The sequence below is a fragment of the Petromyzon marinus genome, chromosome 11 (assembly GCF_048934315.1).
Source record: "Petromyzon marinus isolate PM22_M1 ecotype Great Lakes invasive population chromosome 11, UKy_Petmar_22M1.pri1.0, whole genome shotgun sequence".
NCBI classification, from domain to species: domain Eukaryota; kingdom Metazoa; phylum Chordata; class Hyperoartia; order Petromyzontiformes; family Petromyzontidae; genus Petromyzon; species Petromyzon marinus.
Window position 1 is genome coordinate 15,907,138 of NC_133677.1, and position 19,356 is coordinate 15,926,493.

The 19,356-nt window shown below is 45.3% G+C and overlaps 1 protein-coding gene across 6 annotated transcripts in view; it reads left to right on the top strand.

Annotated features, from left to right (window-relative positions):
• REV3L (REV3 like, DNA directed polymerase zeta catalytic subunit) overlaps window positions 1-19,356 on the top strand; it is a 154,016-nt gene that overhangs the window by 88,452 nt on the left and 46,208 nt on the right. For 4 of the 6 annotated variants that reach the window (XM_032951894.2, XM_032951898.2, XM_032951899.2 and 1 more), the window contains 2 exons: window positions 8,076-8,191; window positions 8,905-9,020. In XM_032951894.2, coding sequence (XP_032807785.2) covers window positions 8,076-8,191; window positions 8,905-9,020 — 232 coding nt within the window. The remainder of the gene's footprint in view (window positions 1-8,075; window positions 8,192-8,904; window positions 9,021-19,356) is intronic. The other 2 variants (XM_032951897.2, XM_076066423.1) reach the window with 1 other exon arrangement.

The window sequence follows — 19,356 nt, forward strand, 5'->3', positions numbered from 1 at the left end:
AGGTTTGACTTACAGATGCTTATCAATTGGCTAATGGGACATCATTGAATTCGTTTCAATGTTGTGTGATTAAAATAAATATCTCAAAACAATAGTATTCATGCGAGTGTGTAGATTCGTCACATAGGTGCTTATAAATGTTTAGTGTATCATCAATGAGTTCATTGGTAATATTACATGATAAAATTAAACGAATGACTCAAATACTTCTAAATGACCATATTCATGCGGTTCAAGGGACAGAACAATGCTTTTCACGACTAGCTAATAGTTATATTCTTTGGGTCTGCAGTCACAAAAGCTTTAAGTCAAGATTAAGCTAATAATTAACACCACCATGGGATGGCAACCCTTTTCGAAGCAAAACTTCTTGGAACAATTTTATTCTTACCAATATGCACAGGGTTCCATCTTTTGTTCTCTCTTTATGTCAATGACTTGGGCACTGACCTAGATCATTCCAGGGTAAATCTTTTTGCAGATGACACGATACTGATTACTGCTGGCCGCTCTCCGGATGACGTGATTGCTAAGCTACAGGGTGATTTCAACAAACTACAACATCAGCTAGTTGCTCTTAAACTAGTCCTGAATACCTCCAAAACCAAGGTGCTATGCTTCTCACCAGGACTAAAGCATGAAGTAATTTTCCCCAATTACATTCCTTAAATAATTATCAAATAGAGCAAGTCAAGATCTATAAGTATCTTGGGGTCATCCTGGATTCAAAACTGAATTTTGAAGATCACATTGATTATATTGGTAAAAAGACAAAAATAAAAATTGGTTTTCTGTATTGACACAAGCACTGCTTCCCCCCAATGTTCTGTTTGGAATTGATAAAAGCTACCATACTGCCTCTACTTGACGACCGTGACATCGTGTATAAATCAGCCCCAAGTACTGTACTGAAGAAGCTTGATTCCATCTATCACTCGGCCTTAAGATTTACATTGAACTGCCCATATAGGACTCACCACTATGATCTCTACATTGGGTCATACTTAACATCTCTTAATGTTCGACGGCTTGTGCACCAGATCTTATTTATTCACGATGTACTTACAAAAAAATCCGCAGACTACCTGCTGGATCTCTTCTCTGTTTCAAAGAACAAATTTGACCTCAGGTCTTTGCTCATTTACCAGCTTCACATTCCCTATTGCCGTACAAAAACTGGAGGAAGGGCCTTTGCTATTGATGCCCCCAGGGTCTGGAATGCTATTGCCAATAAACTGCAACTTGAATCGCTACCAATGAGATCTTCTCTCAAAACTGCTCTAGAGGAGTTGTACACCCCTAGCTGCCACTGCTATTCATTGCCGTAAAATTAAATAAAATGTTTCGCTCCGGATGACGCTGCAAAGTATTATCTGTATTTTGATTTAGCGTGCTGATCTTAAAGGTGCATTGAAAAATTTGATACTCCGACTGATGCTTCTGTTGTTGTGGAGTAACTCATGCAGCCAGCTATGGCTCTAGAATTTGGTGTTACATGTTATTTATGTAGTTTATTGTAAAAATTCGGTCACAGTCCCTGTGATCACTGTTACGTTGCAATTATGGCTTTATTTTTTGGTGATTTCGAAAACTTTTTTGGTTTGGACATGTTTATTTTGTTGTAGTACGGAGTTAGACTGATGGCCTTAATCTAAGTTTTCTTGTGGTTGTTGTTGTTTGACTTGCATCCCACTGGGATTTTTTGCACACAGCGTTGGTGTACGGTGCTTTTTTTCAGGAATATTTTGCTGTTTTTTTTCATGGATTTTCTGTTTGCACAGTCACATAGTCACTTTAAGATGTTTTTCTTGTTCGTGTTTTTGTTTTTTTGTTTGTTGTGGTTGCACTCGATTCAAGAGCCGAATGGCTCACAGGGCTATACCAAAATATATCAACTGAAACTGTGTTGGAGCGCAGTCACCACGAGGTCCAATGATTATAGCGGGCAGTATGGTTTGAGTTGTCCACTTACTATTCCTCCTGACTGTCCTGCTGAGGTCCAGAGGCGAACTTTGTCGTGCAGTGTTCTTTGTACCGAATTTACCGCTGGTCCCCAGCCAGGGCGCTGGGTCGGCGTGTGTGTGTGTGCCGAACACACGGCGCTTTCGTCTGCGCCGTCAGTCTCTTTCTACCACTGGGGTGGTTGCTGAGTCCGCACGCTGCTCATGCTGGCAGCGGTGCCCGTGCTGGAATGGATGATGGGTCCGGCTCCATCTGCGTTGATGTGCGCGATGGTCCCGTCGCCAGATAGCGCTCGCAGCTCATCCGCTGGGCGGCAGCGGGTCACCCCCCTTGGCACCAGACACTGTTGATCCTTAGGCTTGACCTTTGCTGGAGTGTGCTCGAGGCTTCCGAGTCAGTACGTCTGCAGATTATCTGCGCGCCCAGGTTGATTAGCAGTCGGAATGCCTGTGGCCGCGCCGCTCCTCCTTGTTTCAGCAGCTTGCCTCGTGCGAGCACCCTTGACGCTCCCCGCCCTTCCCCCAGGAGGGCTCCTACTGTGAGCTGCTTGTCCGCTGCTCCTCACTTACTCTCTAAAACTCATAAAATGTATGCACACACCTCTTAGCTTCTCACAACTGTTATAGCTTAGTACAATACAACTTCTCGCAGTCCTTGACTCTGCAAGCGACTCAAAACATAAGGATAAATGTAGAATAAAACTTTCAGCGAAACTCCGTCTGTCAGCGCCGAACTCAACACTTAGCAACACATTGCCCCTCTCCTCTGCAAGACTCGACATCTATGGTTGATTTCGAGGACCATACCCCGGAGCTTGCCGTTGCAAGACTGGTTTGGGTGGTTCGGCTTCTTTGTTATATCCGATATGTTTCGCTTTAGCTCGTCTTCTCACAAAGGACCGGAATTCCTTTGATTTCGCTCCTCGGCCTGTGATTGGTCCTCTCACGATGGAACAACTGTCCTTTTGATTGTGACCGTTTGTCCGGTGTACGTGTGTGTCTGTCTGTTCTAATTTATGTCATTTCCTAAGTCACATCAAGGCCCGACCCCTCTCCTCTTCCTTCTGTCATCTCATGGCCTGTTGACACAGATGCTCTCAATTGCCCCTAAGTGCAGTTATTCCAGTTTTACAACTTTCCGTAGTAATTAACCTCCAGATGTCCTCTGTGTGGGTGAGGCAGGGGGGGGGGGTTCCTTTTGGCCTTTTGATGTCTCGAGGGAGGAGTTCGCAGGTATGCGTCACTGCAATTTTTTAAAACGATTACATACAAAATAGGCATTATCACTCTTAATATATGTTTTTGGGAAAGGCATATATACAACAAAACGCGTCCCGTTGAGTGCAGCCATTCTTGCTGAATAATATTAACCACACTAACTAACCTCCCATGTTCTCTTCGGACTTATGCATGCTTGATCCTGTCTCGTTACGGAATTCTCAGCATTTGTCTCAGACGCCTGAGCTCAAATAACAACTTATTTAAAAGTTGCTTAGTTATGGTCCAGATCTCTGCTCATGACTGGCTCTGGCTTGACAGCAGAGGTCTCACTCCAGATCAGCCGAGCGGCATTTTTTCATCAGCTGCATAACGCTGTGTGAAAGCTCCCTAATCTGTCGCTCCACACGAAGCTTCAGGTCTTATCGGCCACGGTCATGCCCTCCCTTCTCTATATTTGTGAAACGTGGGCCCCCCTAATGGAACATCTTCACCAGTTAGGAATATTTAGGCTGGCCTGCCGGTGATCCATCCTGGGTTTAACAAGGCTGTATTGTGTGAGGAGCTCACAAATCCTTGATAGATCTTGACAAAGTCCCATCGGTGAGCTCCGGCAGGAAAGGCTGCGTTGGCTGGGTCATGTAGCCCGCATGCCTAAACAGCTTTTGTTCGGCTGGATAGAGGGGGTTAAATGGGCATGGCACGGGCTAGAGAAGAGATGGAGTGATGTAGTACAGGGGAACTGAGTGAACTTGCCGATGACTCGTACCAGCGGTGTCAAGATCGGCGTCTGTGGAGGAGGCTCGTGAAGGACGCTACTGGGCAGTTGGAGGCAATAATGGAAGACAGAGGAGTGACGCTCACAACAACGAGCAGAGCACCGGGTGGCTAAAGCACAGCAAGTTGGCACAGTAGGAGGCACAGGTGGTGCATCAGCCAGTCATCTCAGTCAGGCAACCCATGGCATCTGGGTCTGTCCCATCGCCTTAACGTGCACATAGCCAAGCACAAGCGCCGTGGTGACATCATCACCACTTAGTAGCGAATGGTGGTTGTTGTATATACACTCGTGTGTGTATGTACAGTGAGGGAAAAACCTGCTGATTTTGTACGTTTGCCCACTGACAAAGAAATGATCAGTCTATGATTTTAATGGTAGGTTTATTTGAACAGTGAGAGACAGAATAACAACAAGAAAATCCAGAAAAACGCATGTCAAAAATGTTATAAATGTATTTGCATTTTAATGAGGGAAATAAGTATTTGACCCCCTCTCAATCAGAAAGATGTCTGGCTCCTTTATACAGGTAACGAGCTGAGATTAGGAGCACACTCTTAAAGGGAGTGTTCCTAATCTCAGCTTGTTACCTGTATAAAAGACACCTGTCCACAGAAGCAATCAATCAGATTCCAAACTCTCCACCATGGCCAAGACCAAAGAGCTCTCCAAGGATGTCAGGGACAAGATTGTAGACCTACACAAAGCTGGAATGGGCTACAAGACCATTGCCAAGCAACTTGGTGAGAAGGTGACAACAGTTGGTGCGATTATTCACAAATGGAAGAAACACAAAAGAACTGTCAATCTCCCTCGGCCTGAGGCTCCATGCAAGATCTCACCTCGTGGAGTTGCAATGATCATGAGAACGGTGAGGAATCAGCCCAGAACTACACGGGAGGATCTTGTCAATGATCTCATGGCAGCTGGGACCATAGTCACCAAGAAAACAATTGGTAATACACTACACCGTGAAGGACTGAAATCCTGCAGCGCCCGCAAGGTCCCCCTGCTCAAGAAAGCACATATGCATGCCCGTCTGAAGTTTGCCAATGAACATTTGAATGATTCAGAGGACAACTGGGTGAAAGTGTTGTGATCCGATGAGACCAAAATGAAGCTCTTTGGCATCAACTCAACTCGCCGTGTTTGGAGGAGGAGGAATGCTGCCTATGACCCCAAGAACACCATCCCCACCGTCAAACATGGAGGTGGAAACATGCTTTGGGGGTGTTTTTCTGCTAAGGGGACAGGACAACTTCACCGCATCAAAGGGACGATGGACGGGGCCATGTACTGTCAAATCTTCGGTGAGAACCTCCTTCCCTCAGCCAGGGCATTTAAAATGGGTCGTGGATGTGTATTCCAGCATGACAATGACCCAAAACACACGGCCAAGGCAACAAAGGAGTGGCTCAAGAAGAAGCACATTGAGGTCCTGGAGTGGCCTAGCCAGGCTCCAGACCTTAATCCCACGGAAAATCTGTGGAGGGAGCTGAAGGTTCAAGTTGCCAAATGTCAGCCTCGAAACCTTAATGACTTGGAGAAGATCTGCAAAGAGGAGTCGGACAAAATCCCTCCTGAGATGTGTGCAAACCTGGTGGCCAATAAACGTCTGACCTCTGTGATTGCCAACAAGGGTTTAGCCACCAAGTACTAAGTCAGGTTTTGCAGAGGGGTCAAATACTTATTTCCCTCATTAAAATGCAAATCAATTTATAACATTTTTGACATGCGTTTTTCTGGATTTTGTAGTTGATATTCTGTCTCTCACTGTTCAAATAAACCTACCATTAAAATTGTAGACTGATCATTTCTTTGTCAGTGGGCAAACGTACAAAATCAGCAGGGGATCAAATACTTTTTTCCCTCACTGTAGATTGTGGGGAACGGGAGTGCAGCGGTTAGTGCACTGTTCTACGAACCTGACAACCCGAGTTCGATTCTTGCTCATGGCCAATACCAGTGACGATTATCTGACCCAGTCCTGGGCCTCCATGTGTATGTTGATATAATGTTAAATCTGAAATTATCTCATTCTGATCCTGCACCTCACAATGTGAGCGTTTACAGTGTTAGAGTTGATTAAATGCATTGATCGGGGGCGTTTGATTGAGGGCCTTGATCAAACTCCTAAAGCAAAGGTGTTATGCCATCACGGGACTCCAGCATGCTGCGTGTGTAAAAGCAAAAAAAGCAACATCACCAGTAGCAACAACACCTTGTGATGGAGACACTGCAACTTCACCTTCTGCTCCTCACCGAGGTGCATTGGCTTCTGGTTGCTGAACGAATGCATTATTAGGTTGCAATCATAACACACAAAGTGCTTGTCACAAATTAATCACAATACCTTGCTGATCTCGTCAAGGAGCATAAACCATCACTCGAACTCCGGTCATCCTCACAGTTAGCGGCTTTAGGGTAACCATCGAAAAAAGATGGTTACCGTATTGCGTGCCTACAGATGTGCTTCTGCGGCCATCTGGAACGCTCTTCCTTCCAATCTAGATTGAAAACTCATTTTTAGAACTGCTTTTTGTGTTTAGTTGGTTGTCCTGCACCGCACCACTGGCTACATACGGTGCGAAAGAAGTTCAACATACCTACAAAGTGGTTTTCATAGCCAAGAAAAGACCCGATCTGTGAAAGTAAACCAACCCTGGACCTCCTTGTCACAACTCCCTGTATTATGGACATCACTGCCCAATTACACAGTTCTCATCATCTTCAAGTCCATCTCTTCATACCAGGATTTGCGCTCCTACTGCAGGAGACCCATTTCTTACTGACACCATTAACCTTGTCTTAAAAGAAAAGCTTGTATCTTCAGACCCCAATAGGTAACATTTCCCTTAGCACACTTACTCCCTTCATTCTTACTTCAGAAGTCACTAAGTGGTGGTCTGAACTGATTTATTCAGCTGTGTATCTCTGGTGTTCAGAAAATATTTCCTCTGTTGTGCCCTGTTTACAACGTACAGGAATACACCACTATCCATAAGTGTTGCGTTCATAGGAAATCTATTTTAACTCAAAATTGCTTAAAGCGAAGTCTAGATTCCCAAAGACATTGTTAAAATCAGGGGTTTGTTGCAAGCTGACATTTATAGATAAAAACATCTGACTAAATGTCATTAAGAGTATAACAATAGATATGATTATAAATTGACATACATTTTAGCTAATAATAAGTTAAACTAATAAGAAGAAATTAATTAGATAAACCTTATTCTTGGTTCTTTCGGTAAAGTCACATGACTTTACCGAAAGAACCAAGAATATGAATCCCTGCAGTCACGAAAGCATTAAATCAAAATTTAGATAAACCTTACCAGAGATGGTTGAAGAGCTTACTGGATGAGCAGTGGCGGTGTTATGCAGACAGAGGGGAAGCTGCTTCTTCATCTGTCGATGAAGCTGTAGCCACAGCGACGTCCACCAGAGGAAGCTGGTTCTCTACTGGGCTCCTCTCTGGACGTTCTGGCTTCATTGCAGAACATAAAACAAATATGTCCAGAGAGAGCTGGACACTTCCATTTGGCGGAGGGATTTTGATTGATAAGCGCAATGTGTGTACAGTGGTATTACATTACACAACAGTCCGTTTTAACCACATGTGTTCCTCATTTACAAATTGCACGAGCATTTTTTGTGTGCAATGTTTAGAAATAATGCATATGCGAAAAATTATACCTATGAGGATACATGTTCTCTAATTAATCTGCAACATATATGCGAAACAATGCATAATGCTGTAACTTTTATCGGGGTATTCCTGTAATCGATGAGGCTCAGTCTTGCCATCGGTGACCTCCGTGTGAGCTTGTGTAACCTCTTCTGTTCAAACTGTGTGGTACAAGCTATGGAGCAGCAAAAAAAATAAATTAATTATAATTAATCTTTTGCTGCTTCATAGCTTGTGTAACCTGGTTGGATTGTAGTTTTCCTGTCCTATTCCATGCTGCCCTAGTCCATGCCCCCTACTCATACCTGCCTCCTACCTGGATGTTGAAGTCCCCTAGTTGGAGAACATCATACTTCAGTACTATTTTTTGCAGTCGACTTGCCAAATGTAGGATGTGTAACATTACACCTGTTTCATTATGCTCTTACAGGTTTGACCCTGATATTTTGCTTGGGTATGAGGTCCAGATGCTTTCTTGGGGCTACTTGCTGCAGCGAGCAGCTGCACTTAAAAGGGACTTCAAAAGCACCATCTCAAGGATGAAGGGTCAGAGAGCAACAATCACCACTAAACATTCCACCACGTTCGTTTCGGAGCGCAACGCAAGCGCGCCTGTGTAATAGTCGCACCACGCTTAGCTGGGCACTGGTGACGCATACTGGTAACCCAGCACTATGTGAGCGGGGTTTGGATTACACAAGTTTGTGAAGTGCCCAAATCCGCTGGGCGTCGAGGTCACCATCTCCTGGCTTGTCAGAATGTAGCATTACAGCAAGTGGGTTTATTTCCATTTTTTTTTCAATCTGTACGGCGATTGAATGTTACCCATTTGCATGCGTGGGCTTTCACTGAGTACTCCGCTTTCTTCTCACATATATAAACATTCATTAATGAAGTTGACCAAACAGCGTTATGTCGGGCCACAGAGCTTGGGCAATTGTTGCCACTGGTTCTGGCTGCCTCTGAATTTAACAAATTAGTGTATTTATTAAATGAGTATTTATTTTCGTTATTTAAAAAAACGACACAAACTCATTCCTCTTCAAGCACCATACCCGGACAACTTGGGCTCGTTTCTGCATGGTGACCAAACGCTGAGATAAAAAATTCAGTGTTTGCTAATTCCACACCAACATTGCTACAGGGAGTGAAGACTGCTTGACAGCTAAATTATGTTCAAGCAATTGGATGGCTCCATATATGCATTAATATGGTCAGGAATAAAATGTTTATTGGAAGTGTTTTCTATTGTTTTTCAGTAGAACCCACAGAAACTCAAGTTGGTGTTGGAAAGAATGAGGAAGACGATGACTTTCCAGACATTCACATTGGGGGTCGAGTCGTTCTGAACCTGTGGAGCCAAATGAGGTCTGAGGTGAGTTCATCACCTCGCGTTGCCACTCATGGCTCATGGCAAGTGTAGGACATGTCCAGTCTTTAAGCTTAAAGCTTGAGAACTCAACACTGTGATTCATGCTAAATGCGTTCGGGTGACCTGATTATATTCCTGACCAAAACTAACATTCGTGGTAAGTGATCTCAGAATCATTCCTAGACATCCCCACAGCCCTTCACCAAGTAGTACTGACCAGTGTGGTGACATATCAGAATCAGAATATTTACTTATACTGGAGGAATCTGATGAGCTCTAAAGATCTTTTTCACAGATGTTCAGGATGGGGCAGGTCAGAACGTGACAACAACAAGCAATTAAAAAACATGATAGGAGTGCAAAGTATAAGGATGGTAAGCAAATCACTTAAAAAATATACAAATTATAGCTCAACTTTTTTTTATTTTACCAGGCAAAGCCCACTGAACCTGGCCACAAATGATATCTGAAAAAGTGGCTTATCATGTGGAAATTTATAGTAGTAAAATAATCTAAATGATCTAAATGCATGTTTCAAAAATGTGGAGGGAAAACCAAAGAACCTGGAGTAAATATTAAAGTGACCATGGGGAGAACATGCAAACTCCAAAAATACAGGCGTCAAGGTTGATATCGAACCCCCAACCTGCATACCAGGTGAAGAACAGAACATCACACCACTGTGGTGCCCCTTAAATAAATAAATACAAAGAAATAAAGTATATAAGTTCAAATTGCATTAGTACATCTGTAGTGTTGAACACTGAGGCACACACTTGACTTGGAGGCAACACGTTTATTACACAGCCCCAACAGGGCTAACTACATAAACGTACACATGCTAACTAGACCCCAACAGGGTAACAACACTACTTTAACAGGGTAACTACATAACCGGGTCAGTCAGTAACATTCTGACTGACCCACGATACCAAGTGAAGACCGACAATCGAAGACATTGCACCGAGGGTTGATTCCAGAGAACAGCCCAGAATGCTCTCGCGACCTTTCCCGAAGGATCTCGACCGAGCATCACGTGTCCCTCAAGCCCCCCGCGGAGCCCCCCCTCACTACTCTGTCCCAGTCACGTGCCCTCTCGGTTTCACCCAGACTACCATGTTCTGACTGACCCTCTCTCAGGCCGTCACCAGGACTATGCCCCCGAGGGCCCGTTCACATGCCTCACCCACTCTGGCCCCAGAGAGAGGTTCCAGGCGCACAGTAGCACTCTTATGACAGTGCCTGGCGCTAACACCATAGTGACACCCTTAACGTCACTGCACATCTGTAGTGACTGAATTGGAGACACTAAGAGTTGGAGGCACTCTGTTTATTAACACGCACCAATGGGTTAACACTTCCAAATAATCCGTCTATAGTCGACTATGGTTCTCAGTCAGGACAGTTCGTGGACTGCCTGACTGGCGATGCCGAGATGGTGAAGACGGAGACGACGATGAAGACTCCAGCAGCATGACGGGGATCCCACTCCAAACGACAGCCCCGAGGTCCCCTCTCGGGGCCCCTCTTATACTGTCAGCATGGCCTGGCTCCGGCCCTGGCCACGCCCCCTTTCTAGAACCTACCCGCGGGTTCCTGGTGTGTCCCTTCCGTGACCTTTCCCCTAGATCCCCCTCTGATGTATCACTTGGCCTGCTGCTGTCAGGGCTATTGTAAGCTGCAGATCCCCTTGCCCGCCAGCAGCCAGCGCTATGCTGCTACATAGCCAATTCTATGTGACTACACATCCATTCCCAAGCTTGACAAAGGCAGCAGAACAAAAACAGTCCCTCATTAAAATTGTACGTGAAAGTTGAACTAGCAATACATTGCTAATAATCCCGAAGAGCAACCAGCCGTTCATTTGCGGCCTAGCTCAGGCCCGAATTCTCCCGAGAAGCTTCCCTAGCCTCTGACAAGTGCTTGAGGGTAAGGCGTTGGGGTCGGCCAGTTTGCTTTTCCCCAGCTCCGGGTTCAATTGAACTTAGATGGGTGGATCATATTCTCTCCCATACATAATGAAAAATGTCGAGAAGCCGGTGGATGCGTGCGGGGCCAATCTATACGCTGCGAGAACACCAGGAATGCGCAGTTCCCAGTCAGACTGATCCTCAGTAACCTGGTGACACAGCATGGATGTTAGAGTCCTATGTAGGCGTTCCACCATGCCATCAGTCTGTGGGTGATAGGGTGAGGTGCGGACCTTTTTTTATGCCCAACAGGCCGCACACTTCCTTGAGTAATTTAGAAGATACATTTTTGCCCTGGTCCATGAGGAGACGTTCCGGGGCTCCTTTATCCAAAACTTACCCATGGGGGAAAGCATCAGTAATGGTGGCAGCTGACTGGTCCGGCACCAGCCAGGCCATCGGCCACCGCGAAATGTACTCAACACTCACTAATAAATATTTATTACCCGGCGAGGTGGTGGGAAATGGACCGAGCATGTCGAGTGTCACGAGCTCGTTGACACGGGACACGCCGATTGATTTCAAGGGGGGACATGCCATTTTGGGTGGTGGTTTCCGGCGAGCACATTCTGTGCATCCCCCTCATGCCCGGCCAAAAAAAATGCAGGCGGAGCGTAGACAAGGTCTTTTGGACACCGAGATGCATTATGCGTTCATGCGTCGCCCATGTCAGTTTACCCCGCAAGACGGTTTGAACCACTATGTTGTACTGTTGCAACTCAGCGTCCGATTTCATCAACAGGCCCCCTGAAATTATCACCGAAGAACCGACTCGTTGGTTCCCATCGGCCTCGGAGTCGTTAATACGGCGTCTAATTTTAAATAGCGAGGCGTCCTCCACCTGGAGTTGCCCCCACTCAGCGTTTAAGAGGCCGAGTGTACGATCTCGCATGTCGGGCACGTCTGTGTGTGCAGCATCAGCCGCAGCGACAACAGTTCGTGGCGGTACTGTATCAGCAGGCTTGCATCACCCCACGCCTGAAATGCATGCACACCTGTCACTGGGTGGCAATCGTGACAGGGCGTCAGCATTTGTGTGGCGGACTCCCTTTCTGTAGGATACAATGAAGGAATAGTCCTGAAAGACTTCCAACCAGCGGGAGAGTTGACGCGATGGCTGTTCGACACGCTCAGGGTGAAACCGTATTCCCTTCCTTGGAATTTTGCCTAACAAGTTGTTTCTTTAAGCGCAAGGGATTAGCATATTTGTGCCGGGGGGTAATTTTAACAGTACAGGTGGCCATCGCCAGAACTGATGTATTTGCCGTGCGGAAGAAATTTGGCGATGTTTAAAATGCCATTCGGCGACCCGAGGGTAATTCTATGCAGCCTGGATCGGTAAGGATGGTCAGGGGCATTTTGGCTAGAAAATCCGTTCCCAACAGGCAAGGTACAGCCACAGACATGGAAACAAGCACATGGGCTCATCAAGCTAATGTCGCCGATGCATACTGTCGCTATTAACTGGCCAATAATCCCTAATGATTGACCGTTTGCAGCAAAACACAGGATATTAACAGGCAAAATGGCGTGAGATTTTGGCGGCAAACAGTCGTAAATATTCTCCAAAATGATTGTCGCCGATGCACCGGTATCCACAAGTACCCTTACTTCAATCCCATCGATAGTCCCAACGATAACAGACGAACCTGCTGCTGCAGCAATAACGCCGCGACCCAAGGCGTGCAATTGCGCGGGACGCCATGGCCAACCTTCACACGCAACAACGCGCCCCACCCGCGACGTGCCCCGACCCGCACCGATGACACGCGATCCCGAGCCCGATGCATGAGGTGGATGTGTGGGCTGTGTGTGAGGTACACCTCAACTTGCATGTGGGCCCCGATGAGAGGAGAACGGGCGATTGTAGTACAGCGGCGACGTGGGAGGTCTTGCCCATGGAGCACGGCAGCCGATGGAGACATGTCCCGGCAAACCGCATTTAAAGCACACCACCGGCCCATCCTTCTGGCGGGAGGAAGGCTCCGTTGGGCGTCCTCGGTCGCCGTGTGGCCTTGCATCTGCCCTCTTTCCCCTACCCCCGGAGAAGGAAGCACAGGTTCATGGCGATGCTCCGTCTTTGGCCGCTCCTCCCTCCGCGGTGGTTAGGACACCTGCAGCCATGTCGGAGCGTCGCTGAATGCTGAAGTGTGCCTCCAGGCACCGCGCAATTCTGAATGAGGAGTGGTCGTCGTCATCCATCGCAGGCAGCATAACCTGTAGTTCCCGGGTAAGCTGGAGCATCTTTTCCAGGACCAGCGAGTCCCTGCCAACCTGGTCCATCCCGGGGTAGGCTGACTTCGCTAGTGCCAGAAGCGCGCTGCGAAAGGCGAGAGGCGTCTTGGCCTTTTCCCGCCTCCGTGTGGCGAACTTCTGGTGCTTGTGCGACTGGGGAGCGTAGATTAGCGCCATCTGAGCCAGAGCTTGGGACAGAGAGCGCTTGTCCTCTTTGGGAATAGCGTCGAACGACGCCAGAGCTTCGTCGTCCAACGCCGTTGGCAGCGCACGTAGCGCCTCCTCCATCCAGTTGGCTAGCTTGATTGTAAATCGGCGTCCGAATCGCCGCCAGTTACTGTGTAAATTCCTTGACGAATGGCAGCCTGGGTTAGCGGAACTTGAAATTGGGTGAGAGGGTTTCCAGCCTGCTGTCCAAATTGGCAGGCACTTGCGCTGCTTGCGTCCCTCGGGTTATCCGCGCGCGGGAAAAGGCGGCGGTGGAAGTCCTGGGGCGTTGGACGAGCGTCCTCTCGTCGTCCTGCTGCATAATGGCAGCCTGGGCAGTGACGGCGGCCAGGAGGTCTCCCATAATGTCTTTCTTGGTCTGGCGCTCACTCCTTGGAGGCGGCGGTGTGATGAGATTTCGGTCTTCTCCCCACGTCGGCGGCATAACAGCGTCCCGCTCCATCTCCGGGTCCTGAGGACCCGGGGTTGATTGTGGGGGAGCCCCATTGTCGTGGTCGTCCTCGTCCGAAGACGACCTTGGAAGTTGCTTTCTCCTTGTTTACATGAGTGAACTATGGTATCACCAACTATTATAACTCCTTACCAGTTGTAGTGCTATTAAATGGAGACACACTACGTGGTTGGAGGCAATCCGTTTATTAACACTTCCTTTAATCAGGACTTTTACGGAACTGGTTCTATCATTGGTGTAGACGTATTTATCACTACGTAACCCCCTATACACGAGGCTATTGAAGCTCCACGACCCGACGACGTGACCGGACCCACCGAACGTTCCCCACTTAATCGACCCTCGATCATCTCCGCGCTTCCGCTGCATCCTGTTCAGCACTCTTTCCCCCTAGTGGTGGATCTACCGTCACTACACTAGTTGACGAATTGGCATGTTCTGTTTACGTGACAACCCTTACTAGTTGGCTGTGTCGGGTGGTGGCGGGTTTTAACGACATATTTACGCGATCTAATCCAAAACCCTCTATTATGGATGATATTGGTCGCGAAAGCATATGTGTTAATGTGTCCACAAATTGGCTGTTCAATTTTGTGCAGCCAACCTCCAACATTTAGGTCTTCGTGAATATCCAAACTGCAGCTGTGGTTCTAAACAAACAACCTCACATGTTAATCAAGTATTAAAGCTTTCGTGACTGCATAAAATTACTCATTGGTTTTTTCGGTAAAGTCATGTATGTAGAAATGCAATAAAATTATATTAAAACAAAAAAACAATCACGACGTTTCGATCACAACGCAAGCGATCTTCATCAGGTGTCAAGAACAAATCACGGAGGTAAATACAACAAAAAGATGAGAGACGAGAATTCAACAAACCTGAAAATGCATTATGTGAAGCACATTCAATCAGGCCAACAACACAGTTAGACACTTCCTGGCGGACCACGAATTTCAGAAGAGTGTTAAATTTCGTGTTCAACCTTTGGATTGCACATACCAGCATAGATAGAATGAAAAATACGAGGTACACGGTCAGTAGAAATACATATACAAGTCCACCAAGAGGTAAGGAGGGAGGAAAGACGGACAGGGAGGCAGAGAGAGAGGGGGGGGGCGGAGGGATGAACAGAAGCTTAAATAGGAAATACGGTTGGAGGGGGGGAGGGGCCAGAGCGAGAGTGGCAGCTCAAACACGCACATCTTACACATCCAAAATGGCAGCTCAAAAAAGGACCATCTCTTGTAAATACAAAACGGCAGCTCAAAAAATGACCACCTCTTGTAAATACAAAACAGCAGCTCAAAAAAAAGGGCAGATGGATTCTGACTTAGCAATCATTGGAAATACTTGATTAACCATTTCAGGTCTTAATTGATTGTTCACGCCTACAGTGGCTTTCAGACAGCATACATTAATTTTTCGTCTCCCCCCTCCTCTTTTCAGAACATAGATGGACTAGTCCTTCTAAATAAACTGCCAAATCGCTGCGTGTGGCGCTGACGTTGTTTTATAAATAAATACACCGTTTTAAAATAAATAAATTAATGCAAACCCACACACCTGATGACGACCGTTTGTGTTATGGTCGAAACGTCGTGAGACTTTTTATTGTTTTATATATTTTATTATTTTATTGTTTCCCTTCAACGTGTCTCATCTTTTTGTTGTATTTACTTCCGTGATTTGTTCTTGACACCTGATGAAGATCGCTTGCGTTGTGATCAAAACGTCGTGATTGTTTTTTGTTTTAATATAATTTTATTGTATTTCTACACACGTGACTTTACCGAAAAAACCAATGAGTAACCTCACATGTTATTGATGACTCTGCTAAGTTCAGCGGAGGGCTATCAGAACCATGTATGGGCACCGAGGATGCTATCGCATGGCTCAACAAATGCGCACTCGCTGAATGAATGTGTCCACATATGCTTGAGGGGGTTGTGCATTCGCTTGATGTCCAGCACCCTCTGTCCTTTCTGAGGCTGTGGTAGTGGTAATGGCAGCGAGTGTGAGGAGGTACTTACCCACCAGCACAGCGTGTGGGGCCATCCAGTACGCTGCTAGAACTCTCGAGATGTGCAAATTCCAATCTGTCTGTGCCTCATTAATTGCTTAACAGAGCATTGACGTTAAGGTCCTGTGCAGGCGTTCGACCATGCCATCCGTTTTAGGATGGTATGGTGAAGTTCTAATCTTTTTGGTTCCCAGAGCATCGCACACCTCACGCAGCAGCTTTGATGAAAAATTTCGCCCTTGATCCGTGAGAAGCTGGTCAGGCGCTACGTTGTCCACCACGTAGCCATGCAAAAAAGCGTCGGCAATGGATGCAGCCCATTGGTCTGGTTGTGCCCAAGCCATTGGCCACCGGGAAAAATATTCCACAACGACCAGGAGAAATTTCATAATAAACGTTTTTGGGTTAGATCGCGATGTTTATAAATGTGTCGTAACCCTCCACCACCCGACACGGCCTATCAGCAAAAAAGTGACACGTTGACAAAAAACAAATAGTTCACTACTTTATCCCACGGGTCTGTTGAAGAGTGAATTCACAACATTTACAGTTTTTGAGTACGACGTTTCGCTGGTAATTAAATCCAGCATTATCGGGCAAGTTGCCAGAATGGTGAAGCCCTCACTTGCTCCCAGTCTTAAATAGAACAGCAATGACGTCATCACTTAACGCATTCAGGTGCAGTGATTTGAGACGGAGGGGGGGGGGTATTGTAATTATATGTTAGATTAGTAATCAGTTAATTGTTATGATTAGTAATAAGTTGTAGATTAGTAATTAGTTGTATTGTGTCATTGTAATTATATGCTACGTTAGTAATCAGTTACTTAGCATGTGTTTCCCCTATAAGGAAATATAACATGTATTATTTAATAATACGCATCCAGGCCGCACTAAGCCGTAGCTGTCAGAGCGATTAAAGTTATTTTTATTTCTCTCAATTTCAATGGATTCTCTAATTAGTCTTTGCCAGTAATAATTAGTTTTGCACAACACTTCAACGTTATCAAAATCAATTTAGTGTCCTTGTTGGCAAGCATGTTCTGCCACTGCCGACAGTTGTGTTTGAGATAATTTAATATTTCTTTGGTGTTATTTTAGTCTTACACTGATGTTACGTACCGTCTGTCCAATATAGCATCTGCCACATAAACAATAAATCCTATAAATTTTGATTTAAAGCTTTCGTGACTGCAGTAATTCATATTCTTAGTTCTTTCGGTAAAGTCACGTTGAAGGGAAACAATAAAATAATAAAATATATATAAAACAATAAAAATTCTCACGATGTTTCGACCATAACACAAACGGTCATGTCCAAGCAAAATATCTAGGAGCGGGAGTGTGTTATTCACCTCCATTTCCATGGCGAACTGGATGGCCGGGTTTTGTGCATTGAGATGATTTAGAAAAACATTAAGTGTATCTTTACCATGTGGCCAGACAACCAAAGTGTCATCCACATGTCTAAACCAAAAAGATGGTTTTAATGTACTCAAGGCAAGTGCTCTTGTTTCAAAGTTTTCCATGTACAGATTTGCTATAGCAGGAGATAAAAGAGAGCCCTCTCTTGCCCATTGCTGCTCCTTCCTTTTGTTTAAAGAAATCACCGCTTGCCAACAAGAACACTTAATTGATTTTGATAACGTTGAAGTGTTGTGCAAAACTAATTATTACTGGCAAAGACTAATTAGAGAATCCATTGAAATTGAGAGAAATTGAAATAACTTTAATCGCTCTGACAGCTACAGGCTTAGTGCGGCTTGGAAGTGTATTATTAAATAATACATATTACATTCCTTATAGGGGAAACACATACTAATTAACTGATTACTAACGTAGCATATAATTACAATAACACACATTACAACTCATTACTAATCTACAACTTATTACTAATCATAATTAACTGTCTATATAATTACAATACCCCCCTCCCCTCCACGTCAAATCACTGCAGCTGAATGAGTTAAATGATGACGTCATGCTGCTGCTCTGTTTAAGACCGGGAGCAAGTGAGGGCTTCACCATTCTGGCAAATTGCTCGATAATGCTGGATGTAATTACCAGCGAAACGTCGTACTAAAATTTTTTTGGTAAATGTTGTGAATTCACTCTTCAACACACCGGTGGGCTAAAGTAGTGAACTATTTGTCTTTTAATAATAGGGGTTTTCCCCTTTTTTCTGGCAACAAAACTGAAATCTTTTTACAAGGATTCATGTCTGCATTAACCACAATACCTGCAGTCAAAATGCAAACAAAAACATACTATGATAATATATGCATTGTCCTTGAAACTGATTGGTCCACTCCAAGGGACGGCTTTCTTTTGAGCCTCGACCCAATTGGTGCTCGGCCAGATGGCGCCAAAAGGCGTACAGCTCAAAGACAATGCACTATCAAAGTAATGAGGGCTCGGGGTGAGCATCTACATCATTAGACCTCCTTTGCCAGTACCAAAATGTAATAATAGGGTTTTTCCCCTTTTTTCTGGCAACAAAACTGAAACCTTTTTACAAGGATTCATGTCTGCATTAACCACAATACCTGCAGTCAAAATGCAAACAAAAAACATGCTATGATAATATATGCATTGTCCTTGAAACTGATTGGTCCACACCAACGGACGGCTTTCTTTTGAGCCTCGACCCAATTGGTGCTCCACCAGATGGCACCAAAAGGCGTACAGCTCAACGACAATGCACTATCAAAGTAATGAGGGCCCGGGGTGAGCATCTACATCATTAGACCTCCTTTGCAAGTACCAAAATGTAATCATAGGGTTTTTCCCCTTTTTTCTGGCAACAAAACTGAAACCTTTTTACGAGGATTCATGTCTGCATTGACCACAATACCTGCAGTCACAATGCAAACAAAAAACATACTATGATAATATATGCATTGTCCTTGAAACTGATTGGTCCACACCAAGAGACGGCTTTCTTTTGAGCCTCGACCCAATTGGTGCTCGACCAGATGACACTTTTTTGCTGATTGGCCGTGTCGGGTGGTGGAGGGTTATGACACATTTATAAACAATGCGATCTAACCCAAAAACGTTTATTATGAATAATATTGATCGTGAAAACCTACATGTTAAACAGGAGAAATTTACACCATTGGAACCTCTTTTGCAGTAGCAAAATATGATTATTGTTTTTTTACCCTTTTATCTGGCAACAAAACTGACATCTTTTTTACAAGGCGTCATGTTTGCATTGACCACAATACCTGCGGTCGGAATGCAAACAAATAACATAACTCTGATAATGTATGCGCTGTCCTTTAAATTGATTGGTCCACACCCGAGACAGCTTTCCTTAGAGTCACGTCTATCATGGTGTTGGACCAGATGACGTGTTTTTTGTTTGCATTCCGACCACAGGTATTGTGGTCAATGCAAACATGACTCCTTGTAAAAAAGGTGTCA